Source organism: Phoca vitulina, unplaced genomic scaffold, assembly GCF_004348235.1.
Source record: "Phoca vitulina isolate PV1807 unplaced genomic scaffold, GSC_HSeal_1.0 scaffold49, whole genome shotgun sequence".
NCBI lineage: Eukaryota > Metazoa > Chordata > Mammalia > Carnivora > Phocidae > Phoca > Phoca vitulina.
In genome coordinates this window covers 9,635,971-9,651,925 of record NW_022589752.1, presented here as the reverse complement: position 1 = coordinate 9,651,925, position 15,955 = coordinate 9,635,971, and the positions used below count along the sequence as shown (strand labels likewise).

General features: G+C 36.8%; 1 protein-coding gene across 1 annotated transcript in view; it reads left to right on the top strand.

The window, feature by feature from the left end:
* The window catches only part of PKP2 (plakophilin 2), a 93,348-nt gene that overhangs the window by 25,563 nt on the left and 51,830 nt on the right, over positions 1-15,955 (top strand). The window contains exon 4 of the mRNA XM_032432828.1: positions 1,538-1,673. Within this exon, the coding sequence (XP_032288719.1) occupies positions 1,538-1,673 (136 nt within the window). The remainder of the gene's footprint in view (positions 1-1,537; positions 1,674-15,955) is intronic.

Below are 15,955 nucleotides of genomic sequence, written 5' to 3'. Positions count from 1 at the left end.
ACTGGCACTGATAGGCACGCTTGACGCAGGGTTGCACAGCCTTCAAATTTTTAAAAAAGCAATATTGCAAAGCATCGTAGAGTAAGGTACGATAAAACATGGTATGCCTGTATTCATTGTGCTTGTTAGCAGATACTGCAAAATACCCTGCCAAGCTATCCTTTTGTTCTCCATTACCAGGAGTGAATCAGGTGTAATCCTCTTTGAAGCCAAAGTCCTAGGATACCTTTAAGACAAGTTTTTAGCCATAATTCTAAGATGTTGCCATCCTGCGTCTGCTTTCTCTGAGTCAGTGCTTACGGAAGCATGAATGTGTTCACATCCACAGTGATAATAGGTTGCCTAACCTAGTTACCCTCCAGGCAGAAATAAAAGGGAGGAAAAAACCAGTTCCATGAGGCATTTGGGAGCTATTGTTTTACAAGTGGCAATTTTATTTGTCCTCTATAAATTATCCTCTCTTGTGTCGAACTGCGTCAGATTTCATCATCACTATAAATACCCACAATTAGTAAAGGACAAAAGTACGCTACTAGATAGACATAAACCAAATGTCATTGCAGTGGCAAAGCAAATGGTGACAGAATGTGTACAAAATTGTTTTCTTTAAGAAAAAGCATATTATAATTATGTTTAATCATTACTTTCCCTGATGGGTTCTGTCACATCAGCAAGCCTTATTTGAACAAAACAAACTCAATTTTACTGGCTTTTACTGTTTACATACTATTATTTTTATTAGAAAACTTTTTTTTTTTTTTAAAGATTTTATTTAACAGCGAGAGACATAGAGAGGGAACACAAGCAGGGGGAGTGGGAGAGGGAGAAGCAGGCCTCCCGCCGAGCAGGGAGCCTGATGCGGGGCTCGATCCCAGGACCCTGGGATCATGACCTGAGCCGAAGGCAGACGCTTAACGACTGAGCCACCCAGGCGCCCCTAGAAAACTTTTTGAATGCTCCTTTTAAAACTCATTGTTAGGTGAAATAACAGATTCTGAGCAGCTTTGAGAAAAATCTAATGATTATTGAGGGAAGGTGTTTCATCAACAGATGTAACATTACCATGGTAGAAATAATTCTTAATTTCTAAGATCAAATTTATTTTAAGTTCCACGTAAAGTCTTATTGTGCCTTATGTATGTATCTATGTATGTATGTATTTATAAGTGGCTCCACTGACTGAGCCACCAGGCACCCCACACATTGTGCCTTTAAAGTGACCTTTTAATATGTAATTATCATACTACACATATTTATCTTAAACAGACTTCAGCTTCTTTCTTTGGTATATATTATGAGTCTGCTCAATTCAGTGACATTTTCAGAGGCCAGTCTGACCAGAGCTGGAATATTTCTTCTGCTAGCTTCCTGTACCTTCTGATCTTCAGGTGCTGACTTTTCTTTTGGGGGAAGAGAAGCCAAGGCTCAGATGTTCTAGGTGCTTTCGGATATTAGCAGAGTCATTTCTGGAGGATCAGGTTGGTAGGCAGGAGGGAGCAGGTTTGGAATTCTGCTGAATCTGTGACTGTTTGTCTAGGAATGCAGAGATGGAGATGACTCTGGAGCGAGCAGTGAGTATGCTCGATGCAGACCACACACCGCCACCCAGAATTTCTGCTGCAGCTACTTTCATACAGCACGAGTGCTTCCAGAAATCTGAAGCGCGGAAAAGGGTGAGTGTCATCTTAAGTCCAGTTTAAAATTATCATGCTTTCACATCTATTAACAGTGGCCATGCAAACTGAAACCATTAGTTTAATTAAATTTAAAAAAATCTCGGGGCGCCTGGGTGGCTCAATGGGTTAAGCGTCTGCCTTCAGCTTGGGTCATGATCACGGGGTCCTGGGATCAAGCCTGGCATAGGGCTCTCTCTGCTCAGCGGGGAGCCTGCTTCTCTCTCTCCCTCTGCGTTCTCTCTCACTCTTGCTCTCTCTCAAATAAATGTAAAAAAAATCTTTATTGAGTTATATGTCAATTATAGGTCAATTTTAAATAAATTAATAAAGTCTTGAGACTTTTTTAAAAAAGATTTTAAGAGAGAGAGCGCGCGCACGTATGCACGCGAGTGGGGGGAGGGACAAGGGGAGGGAGAGGGAGGGAGAATGAATCTCAAGCACACTCCGCACTGAGCGTGGAGCCCAACGTGGGGCTCGATCTCACGATCCTGACATCATGACCTGAGCCGAAATCAGGAGCCAGACACTTAATTCACTGAGCCACCCAGACGCCCTGGTGTAAGTGTTCTATAGGACAGAGCTCACCAAAATGGAATCAATAGGTCATTTTATGTTTGTTGAAAAAGTGGTACATTTGTGCAGGAAAAAATCCTAGTTCAGAAAGGTTTGTAGTGAAAACTGTTTCCCTTCTGCATCAAATCTCAGCCTACCCCCCCATCTCCCTCTTTCCTTCTCTCTCACTCTCCTGTCCTCTCTCCTCCTCCCTCCCTCCTTCTCTCCCTATCTCTCTTTCTCATCAATTTTTGGGTCTCTTTCCAGAGATATTCTATGCATATAGAAACAATTATTAGATAGGTTGGTTCGGTAACTTTTTTTAAAACAAAATTGTAAATGGTAGCAGATTATGTATAGTACCCTGCACTTTGTTTTCCTTTAACCCTGTATCTTGGAAATGTTTGGTATATATTAACCCTACTTCATTCTTTAAAATTGCTACATAGATTTCTATTGTATAAATGTACCAGTTTTGTTTGTTCATTTTTTAACAGCTTTATTAAGGGCCATTTAAGTTTTGCCTTGTTTTGACATCATGAAATCATCACAATCAAGATAATGAATATATTCATTACCTTCAAAGTTTCCTTGTGCCTCTTTTTTTTTTAAAAAAAGATTTTATTTATTCATTTGAGACACAGAGATACAGAGAGAGAGAGAGAGCATGAGCAGGGAGAGAGGCAGAGGGAGAAGCAGGCTCCCCGCTGAGCCAGGAGCCCGATGTGGGGCTCTATCCCAGGACTCTGGGATCATGACCTGAGCCGAAGGCAGACGCTTAACCATCTGAGCCACCCAGGCGCCCCTCCTTGTGCCTCTTTGTAATCCATACTTCTGACCCCTCCCCAACCCTCTTCTAGTCCCCAGGTAACCAATGATCTGCTTTCTGTTACTATAGATTATATTGAATTTACTAGAGTTTTATATAAATTATATAGTATATATGCTTTTCCTCTGGATTCTTTTACCGAGCTTTAATCTTTTGAGATTCATCCATGTCGTGTGTATCAAAAGGTGCGTGGGTGTGTGTTTGTTTGAGTATAGCTGACTAGTATTTCATTGTATGGATACACCTTAATTTGTTTATTCACTCACCTGTTCATGGACATTTGAGTTTTGGCTATTACAAATAAAACTGCTATGAACATATGTGTACAAACATATGTTTTCATTTCTGTTGGGTAAATAAATACCTAGGAGTGGAATGCCTGGATGATATGGTAGTTGTATGTTTGACTTTTTAAGAAACTGCCAAACTATTTACAAAATAGCTGAGCCATTTTACATTCCCACCAGCAATGTATGAGAGTTCTAGTTCCTCCACATCCTAATATTTGATCAATCTGAATTTTAGCCTGTTGGTTTGTAGTAGTATTTTATTATGGTTTTAACTTACATTTCCAAATGACTAATGACTAATGATGTTGAACATCTTTTCATGTGCTTTCCATCCCTGTGTTTTCTTTAGTGAAATGTGTGTTCAGATCTTTTGCCCATTTTCTTCTTTTTTAAAAATACTTTTAAAGATTCTATGTATTTGAGAGCGAGAGAGCAAGAGAGCACACAAGCCGGGGGGAGGGGCAGAAGCAGAGGGAGAAGCAGACTCCCCACTGAGCAGGGAGCCTGATGTGGTACTTGATCCCAGGACCCCGGGATCATGACCTGAGCCAAAGGCAGACGCTTAACCGAGCCACCCAGGCGCCCTTAAAAATAATTTTGAATTCCAGTTAGTTAGCATACAGTGTAACATTAGTTTCAGGTGCACAAAAGAGTGATTCAACACTTACAACACCTGGTACTCATCACAACAAGTGCCCTCCTTCATCCCCGTCACCTGTTTAACCCGTCCACCCACCCACCTCTCCTCTGGTAACCATCAGTTTGTTCTCTATAGTTAAGTGTCTGTTTCTTGGTTTGCCTCTCTCTCTCCCTTTTCCCCATGCTCATTTGTGTTGTTTCTCAAATTGCACATGCGAGTGAAATCATATGGTATTTGTCTTTCTCTGACTGACTTATTTTGCTTAGCATAATACCCTCTAGCTCCATCCATGTCATTGCAAATGGCAAGATTTCATTCTTTTTTATGGCCAAGTAATACTCCATTGTGTATATATTACCATCTCTTCTTTATCCGTTCATCAGTCAGTGGACACTTGGGCCATTTCTATAGTTTGGCTGTTGTAAATAATGCTGCTGTGAACATAGGGGTGCATGTACTCCTTTGAATTAGTATTTTTGTATTCTTTGGGTAAATACCCCATAGTGCAGTTGCTGGATTGTAGGATAGTTTTATTTTCAAATTTTTGAGGAGCCTCCATACTGTTTTCCACAGTGGCTGCACCAGTTTGTGTTCATTCCCACCAACAGTGTATGAGGGTTCCTTTTTCTCCACATCCTCATCAACACCTGTTGTTTCTTGTGTTGTTGATTTTAGCCATTCCGACAGGTGTGAGGTGATAGCTCATTATAGTTCTTTTGCCCGTTTTTATTTGGGTTTTTGTTCTCTTGTCATTGAATTTTGACATTTATGTATTCTGGGTGTAAGTCTTTTTTTATTTTTTTTTCCAGATACATGATTTGGAAATCCTTTCTCCCAGTTGTATTTTATCTTTTCATTCTTTTAACAGTTTTTAATTTTGATGGAGTCTAATTATAAATTTTTTCTTTATGGATTGTGCTTTTCATGGTTATCCAAGAAATCTTTCTGGACACTCACTCTAAGGTCACAAAGATAATCTATATATTCTTCCAGAAGTTTTATAAGTGTCAGATTTTATAGTTGGTCTACCATCCACTTGGGATGAATTTTGTATATATTGCAAGATGTGGACTGAAGTTTCTTTTAAAAGATATAAATATATTTATATGAGCAATTGTTTAGGTGCCATTTGTTGAAAAGACTATTATTTTATGTCTAAACTGTATTTCTGCCTTTGTTGAAAATGAATTGATCACATATATGTGAGTCTTTTTCTGCACTATGTATTCTATTTCATTGATCTATTATTGGTCTATCTTCATGCTAATCTCATACTGTCTTGATTACTATAGTTTTATATATTAATATAGTTTTATATTGAAGATTGCTAGTGTTAGTCCTCTGACTTTATTCTTTTTCAAGTGATTTTGGCTCTTCTAGGTCTTTTGCTATCACATGAATTTTAGAATCTATTTCTTTATGAAAAAACTGCTGGGATTTTGTTTGAGATTGCATTGAATCTATAGATCAGTATATGGAAAATTTTCATCTAAACAATATTGAGTCTTCTGACTCCTGACCATGGTATAGTTCACCATTTATTTAGGTCTTTAATTGCTCTCAGCTGTATTTTGTAGTTTTACTGCAATATTACTAAATTCACTTTTAGCTGTAGTAGAATATTTGTAGACTCATCAGATTTTCTACATAGAGCATGCCGTCTGCTAATAAAGACACTTTTGTATCTTTTCAATCTGGATAAATCTATTTCTTTTTTCTTTTTTTCTTACTGTACTGGCTAGAACCTCTAGTGCAATATTAAAAAGAAGTGAGAGTGGACATGTCTTGATCATTGGGGGAAGCATTTGGTTGTTCTTTCACTGTTAAGTATGGTGCAACCTATAAGTTTTTGTTTGTTTGTTTTTAGGAATTTAATCTGGGGGGTTTTTATGTGGTTCTTTTTGGAAGGAAGGAAGAAGTTTTGTATTTTAGTATTTTTAACACCATTCCTTTTTCCTACTTTTTTAGCATTATAATTGAATTATATTGATAATAATATAGATAAGCATTATTTTCAGGTGTACAATGTGATGTATGTATATATTGTGAAATGATCACCACAAGTCTGGTTACCATCTGTCACCATACAGTTACAATTTTTTTTCTTGTAATGAGAACTTTTAAGTTCTACTCTCTTAGCAATTTCAAATATACAGTACAGTATTAATAACTAGTCATCATGATGTACATTACATCTTCATGACTTGTTTTCTAACTGGAGGTATGTATCTTTTGACCACCTTCACCCATTTCACCCATGCCAAACCCCCCATCTCTGGCAACCACCAGTCTGTTCTCTGTATCTTTGATTTTGTTTTTTGTTTGTTTGTTTTTGGATTCCATGTATACGTGGGATTATGTAGTATTTGTTCGCTTTTTCACTCAGTATAATACCCTCAAGATCCATCCATGTTGTTGCAAATAGCAGGATTTCCTTCTTATTTATGACTGCATAATATCCCGTTGTGTACATATACCACATTTTCCTTATCCATTCATCCATCAATGGATACTTAGGTTGTTTCCATGTCTTGGGTCTTGTAAGTAATGCTGTGGTAAAAATGGTAGTTTGTTTATCATTTTGAGTTAGTGTTTTCATTTCCTTCTGATAAATATCCAGAAGTAGAGTTTTTGAGTCATAAGGTAGTTCTATTCTTAACTTTTTGAGTAACCTCCATGTTTTCAGAGTGCTTGTACCAGTTGACATTCCCACCAGCAATGCACAAGAGTTCCCTTTTTGCCACATCCTTGCCGATACTTGTTATTTCTTGTCTTTTTGGTGATAGCCATTCTGACAGGTGTGATATGAGATTTCATTGTGGTTTTGATTTGCATTTCCCTGATGATTAAGAATGCTGAACACCTTTTCTGTATGTCAGCCATCTGTATGTCTTCTTTGGAAAAATATCTGTTCAAATCCTCTTCCCATTTTTTAATTGGATTGTTGTTGGCATTTTGCTATTGAGTCATGTGAGTTCTTTATATATTTTGAATATTAACCCCTTATCAGATATATGATTTGCAAATATTTTCTGCCATTCCATAGGTTGCCCTTTTCATTTTGTGATGGTTTCCTTTGCTATTTGATCTAGTCCCACTTGCTTATTTTGGCTTTTGTTGCCTTTTCTTTTGGTGTCATATCCAAAAACTCATTGCAAAGACTGATGTCAAAGAGCTTACTGCCTAGGTTTTCTTCTAGGAGTTTTATGGTTTCAGGTCTCATATTAAAGACTTAATCCATTTTGAGTTAATTTTTGTGTATGGTGAAAGATAGTGGTCTAGTTTCATTTTTTTTGCATGTGGCTGTTCAGTTTTCCCAACACTGTTTGTTGAGGAGACTCTTCTTTCCCCATTGTGTATTCTCAGCTTCTTTGTTGTAAATTAATTGACCATATGTGTGTGGGTTTGTTTCTGGAGTGTTTATTCTGTTCCGTTGATCTGTGCATCTTTTTATGCCAATATACTGTTTTTATTACTATAGCTTTTTAATGTAGTTTTGAAATCAGGAAGTATGATGCCTCCAGTTTTATTTTTCTTAAGATTGATTTGGCTAAAGAAACAGACTCTTAACTATAGAGAACAAACTGATGGTTACCAGAGGGGAGGTGGGTGGGAGTAATTGGTGAAATAGGGGATGGGGATTAAGAAGTGCACGTGTCCTGATGAGCACTGAGTGATATACAGAATTGTTGAATCACTGTATTGTACATCTGAAACTAATATAACACCATATGTCAACTATACAGAAATTAAAAATTTTTTTAAAGTTTAAAAAAATAAATAAAATGCTTATGTCACCGTCTGGCAAAAAAAAAAGATTGATTTGGCTAGGGTCTTTTTGTGGTTCCATATAAATTTTAGTATTGTATGGTCTATTTTTGTGAAAAATACGATTGGAATTTTCATAGGAATTGCATGGAATCTGTAGATTGCTTTGGGTAGTATGGATATTTTAACAATATTAATTTTTCTAATCCAGAAACATGGAATATCTTTCCATTTATATTTGTCTTCAGTTTCTTTCATCAGTATCTTATACTTTTTAGTATACAGGTCTTTCTCCTCCTTGGTTAAATTTATTCCTAGGTATTTTTTTATGCAATTGTAAATGGGTTTGTTTTCTAAATTCTGATAGTTTATTATTGGTATACAGAAATTCAACAGATTTTTGCATATTGTATCCTACAACTTTACTGAATTTATTGATTAGTTGTAGTAGAGTTTTGGTGGAGTCTTTAGGGTTTTCTATGTCATCTGAAAATAGTGACAGTTTTACTTTTTCCTTACCAATTTGGATGCCACTTATTTCTTTTTCTTGTCTAATTGCACCAGCTAGGACTTCAATACTATTTAGAATAAAAGTGGTCAGAATGGACATCCTTCTTTTGTTGCTGATCTTCAGAAGAAAAGCTGTTAGCTTTTAATCGTTGAGTATGATGTTAGCCGTAGGTTTTTCATAAATCACCATTCAACTTGAATAACTACCTTTATCCCTAATTTTACAGAGTTTTTGTTTTAGTTTTTTACTCAGGAATGGTTGTTGGATTTTATCAAATGTTTTATTTGCCCACTAAAATATTTCTATGGTTTTTATCTTAATTTTGCTAATATGATAAATTACTTTGATTTTTAAATGTTATCCCATTCCTGGGATAAATCTCACTTGGTCATGATGTACTGTTACTTTTTAAAATTAGATTTGTTAAAATTCTGTTAAAACAATTATGCAGCTATATTTATAAAGGATATTGATCTATAATTTTCTTTTCTTGTAATGTCTTAGTCCAGTTTTGGATTGAGAGTAATACTAGCTTCACACTGGAAAGTGTTCTCTCCTCTTCAATTCTCTGAAAGTTTGATTGTAATTGATATTAATTCTATCTTAAATGTTTGGTAGAATTCACCAGTGAAGCCAGTTGGACCTGAAGTTTTCTTGTGAGAGGTTCTTAACTATACTCAGGGCCTTCAGATCATGAGACTGACACACTGCCTACTGTACTAAGGAGGCTAGCTAGGTTCTTAACTATGAATTCAGTTTCTTTATGATACAGGGCTTTCTGGGCTATATATTCTTCCTAGTGAACTTTGGTGCTTTGTGTCTTTCAAAGACTTTGTCCATTTCATCTAAGTTGTCCCGGTGCTCTTCATTTCTTTGTATAGATGTTATCTGTTATTTCCCATTTCCTAAAGAATTTTCTTTAACATTTATTCTAGTGCAGGTCTCCTGGTGATTAACTATTTCAGCTTTTGTATGTCTGAAAAGGAATTTGTCTTTGCTTTTGAGAGATTTTCACTCGCAGTAGAATCCTAGGTTGAGAGATTTTTATTCCAGTACTTGAAAGTTGTTGCTTCACTGTCTTCTCACTTGCATTGCTTCAGACAAGAAGTGAACTATCATCTTTATTGTTCCTCTGTACATACTGTTTCTCTCTCTGCGCACCCAAGCTGCTTTTAAGATTTTCTCTTTATCACTAGTATTGAGCAGTTTGGTCACATGTGCTTTGGTGTAGTTTTCCTTCCTTAGGTTTCTTGTGCTTGAGAATTCACTGAGTTTCTTAAATTTGTAGATTTTTACTTTTCATCAAATTTTGGAGTTTGGGTTGGATTTTTCAACCACTAATTCTTCAAATATTTTTTCTGTCCTTTGGGAACTTGTTACATACATATTTGTCTGCTTGAAGTTGTCTCATAGCTTATCCATACTCTATTTTTTTTTTTTTTTAAAGATTTTATTTATTTATTTATTTGAGAGAGAGAGAGAAACAGCATGAGAGGGGATAGGGTCAGAGGGAGAAGCAGGCTCGCCGCTGAGCCGGGAGCCCGATGTGGGACTCGATCCCAGGACTCCGGGATCATGACCTGAGCCGAAGGTAGTTGCTTAACCAACTGAGCCACCCAGGCGCCCTCCATACTCTATTCTTTTTCTTTAGTTTTTTTTTTTTTCTGTGTGTTTCCTTTTAGATATGTTTAATTGCTATGCTTTAAAGTCACTAATCCTTTCTTCAATGTTTAATATGCCATTAGTCTCACTTGGGTTTTTTTTTTAAATCTTCTTTCTCTACCTGACATGTTCCATCCTTCCTCGAGATTTCTGAACATATGAAAGACTGTTAAAATAGCTGCTTGAATGACCTTGTCTACTAATTCTAGTATCTGTGTCCATTTCTTATTTGCATAACTGGAAATGTTTCATTGAATGCCAGGTATTATGAATTTTACCTTGTTGGATGCTGGGTATTTTTATATTTCTGTAAATATTCTTGAGCTTTGTTCTAGGATGTAGTTGCTTGAAAACAGTTTGATCCTTTCAAATCTTGCTTTTGAGATTTGTTAGGTGGGACCAGAGCAGCATTTATTCTAGGACTAATTAACTCTGCTTGTTGAATTCCATTTGGGTTTTCCCCTCACCACACTATAGCCTGAGAACTCTCGAGACAGTGATCTTTGACAGCAGTGGGGCTCACCTTGCTTGTTTTCCATCCCTGAGGGATCACTGTCCATCATTGCTACATGTTCAGTTCTTGAAACCATTGCATGTTTTATCTGTTTTTAAAAATTGTTTCAGGTGGTAGGCAAATCCAGTCCTCACTGTTGAGTCATTATCAGTTTTGATAAATAATTCCCTAATAAATTCTCCCTGAAATTGTGTAAACTTACACCCCAGTAACATTGTATCCCAGTGCCATTGCCCATTTACCTGTACCATCACGAGATTATTCTTTGTTTGGTTTTGTTAATCTAATAAGCAAAAAAAAAAGCCATCTCTTTATGGTAGAAATTTTCCTATTTTTTGACATCAAGACTAATAGTTGGTCATTTAATCAGAGTTACAGAGAAAAAAAAATTAATTATACACACATACCACACACAATTACACAGTTTGTCTTAATTTTTCATAAACTATGCCCATTATGTATCATCTGCAATTTTTAGTTTCTTTAAAGTGAAATGAGAACTTAATGGCACTAATTCATCTGAGTTCAAATCCTTCTGGATTTTTACATTTTCCCTAGTCTTTTACATTAATTTTGTCCAAAAATAATTACAGAGCTTTATAGAGCTGTTTACCTTTATCTAGTCTTTCCAAAGCATGCAGATTGGTTTTCAGAGAGACAGAATTCTTTTCACATTTATATTTCTTTCATATTTAGGACAGGTAAATAAATTACATGATTACAGTAACAAGTATAGTTGGCCTAAATACATTGGGAAACACACCTAAGTTATCCTTGGAAAACATGTGACTCATCTAGTAGAAATGGGAGTGCAAAGCCCAACACAGAGTAACCTACCAGCTTTGATAGTACTCAGGGAATCCATAAGGTTCACAGAGGGAATAAAGAGAATGTAGGTAATCCTGCAAGTCGGTTAAGTAGAGTCAGACAAAAGAGTTCTGTTGACTTTTTTTTCTACTAAGATCTGTATTTCCATAATGATTTGTAGGAGTTCTTTACCTATTATGCATATTATATATAATCCACAGTGTTAACCACATCTTATGGTATCTTTCATCATGCAGGATTTTTTTTTTTTTAAAGATTTTATTTATTTATTTGACAGAGAGAAATACAGTGAGAGAGGGAACACAAGCACGGGGAGCAGGAGAGGGAGAAGCAGGCTTCCCGCTGAGCAGGGAGCCCAATATGGGGCTCGATCCCAGGACCCTGGGATCATGACCTGAGCCGAAGGCAGGTGCTTAACGACTGAGCCACCCAGGCGCCCCATCATGCAGGATTTAAAAATTCTTCTGAAGTCAAATCTGTCAATATTTCTATTCATTGCATCTGTATTTTAGGTGTTTCTTTAAAAAACCTATCCCCATGTCGAGAATATTTTTGGTTTTAAAAGCTATATAATTATTGGGTATTTCTCATTGCCGCTTTGCCTATATGTTTGTTCCATGGGAAGAATAAGTAAGGATTTAAAAAAATAATATATTTAACTAGTAATGAACTTTCTTTATACATATAGGTGAAGAAAATTGGACTAAAAATTAGTCCTTTCTATGACTAAATCAGATAAATGTTTAAATCTTTTTTTATTTCCAATTTTAAAAAGCTGGGCATTATTATGCATGCTTTCATTTTCTAATATGGAAATACTTGAATTTTTCTTTTGTTACTCAAGTTGGGCTAGATTTCCACTATTTCTTAAGTTACTAATTTGATTATAAATATCATTTTGCTTACATAGAGGATTAATGCTGTGCTTTGCCTTCTTGGCTCTTATTCTAAAGCTAGGACAAACACTGGTTTTGAGAAAAATGAAACATGAAAATCACACTGAAGCCTAAAAATATATATGCATGGTAGAAAAATTTAAGAATTATGTTATAACCCAAGAATATTAACAAAATCCTGCTAATATTAAACATAGTGCAACAGTGTTTGAATTTATGTATAAAAGACAGTTACAGGGGTGCCTGGCTGGTTCAGTTCGTAGAGCATGCAACTCTTGATCTCAGGGTTGTGGGTTCGAGCCCTACATTGGGTGTAGAAATTACTTAAAATCTTAGGGGCGCCTGGGTGGCTCAGTCAGTTAAGCAACTGACTCTCAGTTTTGACTCAGATCATGATCTCATGGATCCTGAGGACAAGCCCCACCTTGGGCTCCACACACTCAGCAGGGAGTCTGCTTGAGATTCTCCCCCTCTGCCCCTCCCCCCATTCGCACGTGTGCACGTGCTCTCTCTTTCTAAAAAATAAATCTTAAAAAAATAATTACAATGTGTAAATAAAGATCAAAATTTTAAAACCAGTGGCAACTTTTTAATCCTTATTTTATTTGATTAGGACTCAGCCCATTTAATATGGTTGATCTCTTTCTTCTTTTTGAAACTTTCTTCTTTTGGCCCAGGGTCTCCTGGTTCTTTTTCCATCTCTCTGGCACCTTCGGGTTTCTTCTGTGAAAAATTTATCTTCAACCTGTCCTTAATGTTCGTGTTCCTTAGATACCTTCCTGGGACTTTTCTCCCTCGACACCATCTCCTGACCTGCTCATCCACTCTTACAACTTCCATTCCCATGTGTCAAAGATCCTGATGACTCACTCCATCTCCAGTCTCTATCTCTGCCCTGGGCTCCAAATCATGTGTCCATCTATTTCCTGGACATCCCACTGAACTCAACATCAGCATTTCAAAAAATGAACACGTTATCTTTTGTTTTTCTTCTCTAGTATCCAACCCTCGTTTTAAACTTGTTCTTCCTACTGGATTGGAAGGCAGGACCCTTGGTGGTTTGGGCGTTAACTCTAAGGAGTCACTCAGGGCGGGGTGAACCCAGCACCCTAATTAGCTCAGTGACCTTGGGCAAGATATTTAATCTTTCCGAGTCTCTCGGCATTCCTACCTTTAAAGTTGAAATAATAGTCCTACTAGAAGGAATTGTGAGAATGCAGTTGGTGCAGTCAGATAATGGTACGGTGCCTGCCCCGAAGTAATGAGTCAGAGTGTATTATTTCCTGTGTAGGTGAGTGGTAGGGCAGCCAGGTGGTGTGACACAAAAATTTGAATAAAGACTGACCTTCTTTTATTCTTACCTCTCAAGATACTCATATTCATGCAGTTTTGAAGACCTATTAGTACTGCTACTAAAAGTGTCTTGAATCTACCCACATCTTTCCCTCCCCACTCAGTGCTACTATGCTAATCCCTATCACGATGTTTTCTGTTAATCCAGCTGCTTCCTGGTTAATTTACCTTCCTCCGTTCTTAGCCACTTCTGATAGAGTCGCCTTACAGCACGGAGGGAGACCTTTCTAGTAGCTGCTCCACTTGCCTCCAGGAGAAAGGACAAACCCCTTAATTTAATCTGCAAGTCCCTTTTAAAACTGACCTTATTTCCATGCCTGCTTCATATCTCATCACTGGAGTATTGACTGCCATAACTGTCTTGCAGAATCTTATTATAAACTCATACAAATTCATTACTCAGAATTTGAGAAAGTAAGAAACAAAAAAGAAAAACATACCCACAATTCCCACTCTTGTTATCATTTTGGTTTTGTCCCCTGACTTTTTAAATGCATATATGTACATAGCTGTAATCAAAATGAATATGTAGCTTTGTGTGTAGGGATTTTTTTTGTTTAATTTTTAAAAACATGCACAAATATATGCTTGTTGTTTAAAAAAATACAAAGTAACAAACTACTTTCATAACTTATACCCCCATCATTTCTTCCAAGCTCCCTAATTTCATTTCCTCCTTTATGACTGTTTGAATGGAAATACATAGATATTTTATACAGTTTTTTCAGTAACACTGTATCACAAGCAGTTTGTCATAACATTACCAGTATTTTGCATACCTCATATTAATGGTGGCATATTAACGGTGATAGTAGTAGCTACCATGTTTTGAGTGAATACTATATACCTAGCATGCAGATTGTTATTCTTAGATAATTTCCATTTGACTGGTGAAGAAACTGTAATGACTAATAAAATATTGGTCAGTTCTAATATTGCTCTGCCTCTTCCATGGAAACCTCAACATAAAGATATGTGACAATCATTAACCAGTCTTCCCCTGTTGTTGGACATTTATGGTTTCAAATTTTTCACCATTATAAATAATGTAGTGACAATTACATGTGTGTTCATTTCAATTTATATCCAAGTAAAGGTTATTAGAAGAGAATATTTTTAAAGTTTTTGACACATATTGCCAATTGCCTTCCTGAAAGGTTATACCAGTTTACAGGGAGTGATTAATTCTAATGGGAAGGAAAAGAGAGAAGGGGGTGACATTTCACAGAGGTGACATGTGAGCCAGCTCATGCAGAATGAGTAGGGCTTTGCCGGAAGTGAGCATAGTGGTCAGAGCATTCCAGACAGGAAAGAAAGAGCAAAGGCACCAGGGCACAAGGGAGCCCTTGCCCCAAAGGAGTCACCCTCTGCTTATTTGCCACCAGAAATCCTCATCATTTATTTTATAGTTCGCAGGAAAGAGAATCAGAATAGAGCTGTTCCATATATTTAGAAACCATCTCAAATGAAAGTTCTTTTGAAGTTCTGAGACATTCATGTTAGTCTGTTTCTTTTTTCCTTTCCCCAAAGGGAGAACAAATCCCCTGAGGATTCGGTATAACTGGGAAACGCATGCAACCTCTCTGGTCCCATCTGCTTCCCTGAATTTAAAGGGGGCAAGGACAGTACATTTGACATTGGCCCTAATGTATATAGGATCCATCAGCAACCGTCCTTCTAGTTATATGCAGTAAGGTGAATGTCATCAACTTCTTGGATTTGATACTGATTTTGTTTCAATCTGCTTGATAAAATGGATGAAAGTTACTAAAGTCTATTTTTTAATTTGGGCTAGGTGCTAGACAATAGGGAGTCAAATTCTCCAGTAACTAGAGCTGTAGCAGATTTCAACCTTTATCTGAGTATGGTGTGTCTGCAATGCCTTCTTTCCGGGCTGGCACAAGTGCTGAAAGCCAAAGGGATAGAGGTGACAGGGTAAGGGAAGCCTGCCGTCTGAGCCCCCGCCCCCCCGCCTTTTCCCCCCAGTCAGGGCAGTGAAGACTTCCACATGCCACTTCTTGCTAATTCTGTAATTGCATCTGGAAATGAAATATGGCCAGTAAGCCACTTTGCATCATATTTTGAAGAAGGCAACTTATAAATTATAAGTTAAGTAATAAAATATTACTGAAGTTTGCAAAGTACCTTCAGGACAAACAGGATTTTCTTTTCGCATCTGATGTTTATACTGCTGGTGTGAAGATTTAGTATAGGTGGCATTTATGAAGTTTACAGAGTGTAAATTTAACCACCTTAAAACCTAACTATGAAACAGAAATTGATAGAATTAGGGAAACATGTGAGTTACAGACTGTTTTAAAATAAATTGTGCCTTTCTGCTTTTAAGGAAGTGTAATAATGAGAATAGATGAAGTGATCAAATAGATGATCTGTTGGACCAGAATTAATTGATAGCTAAGTATTCTTTCTCATTGG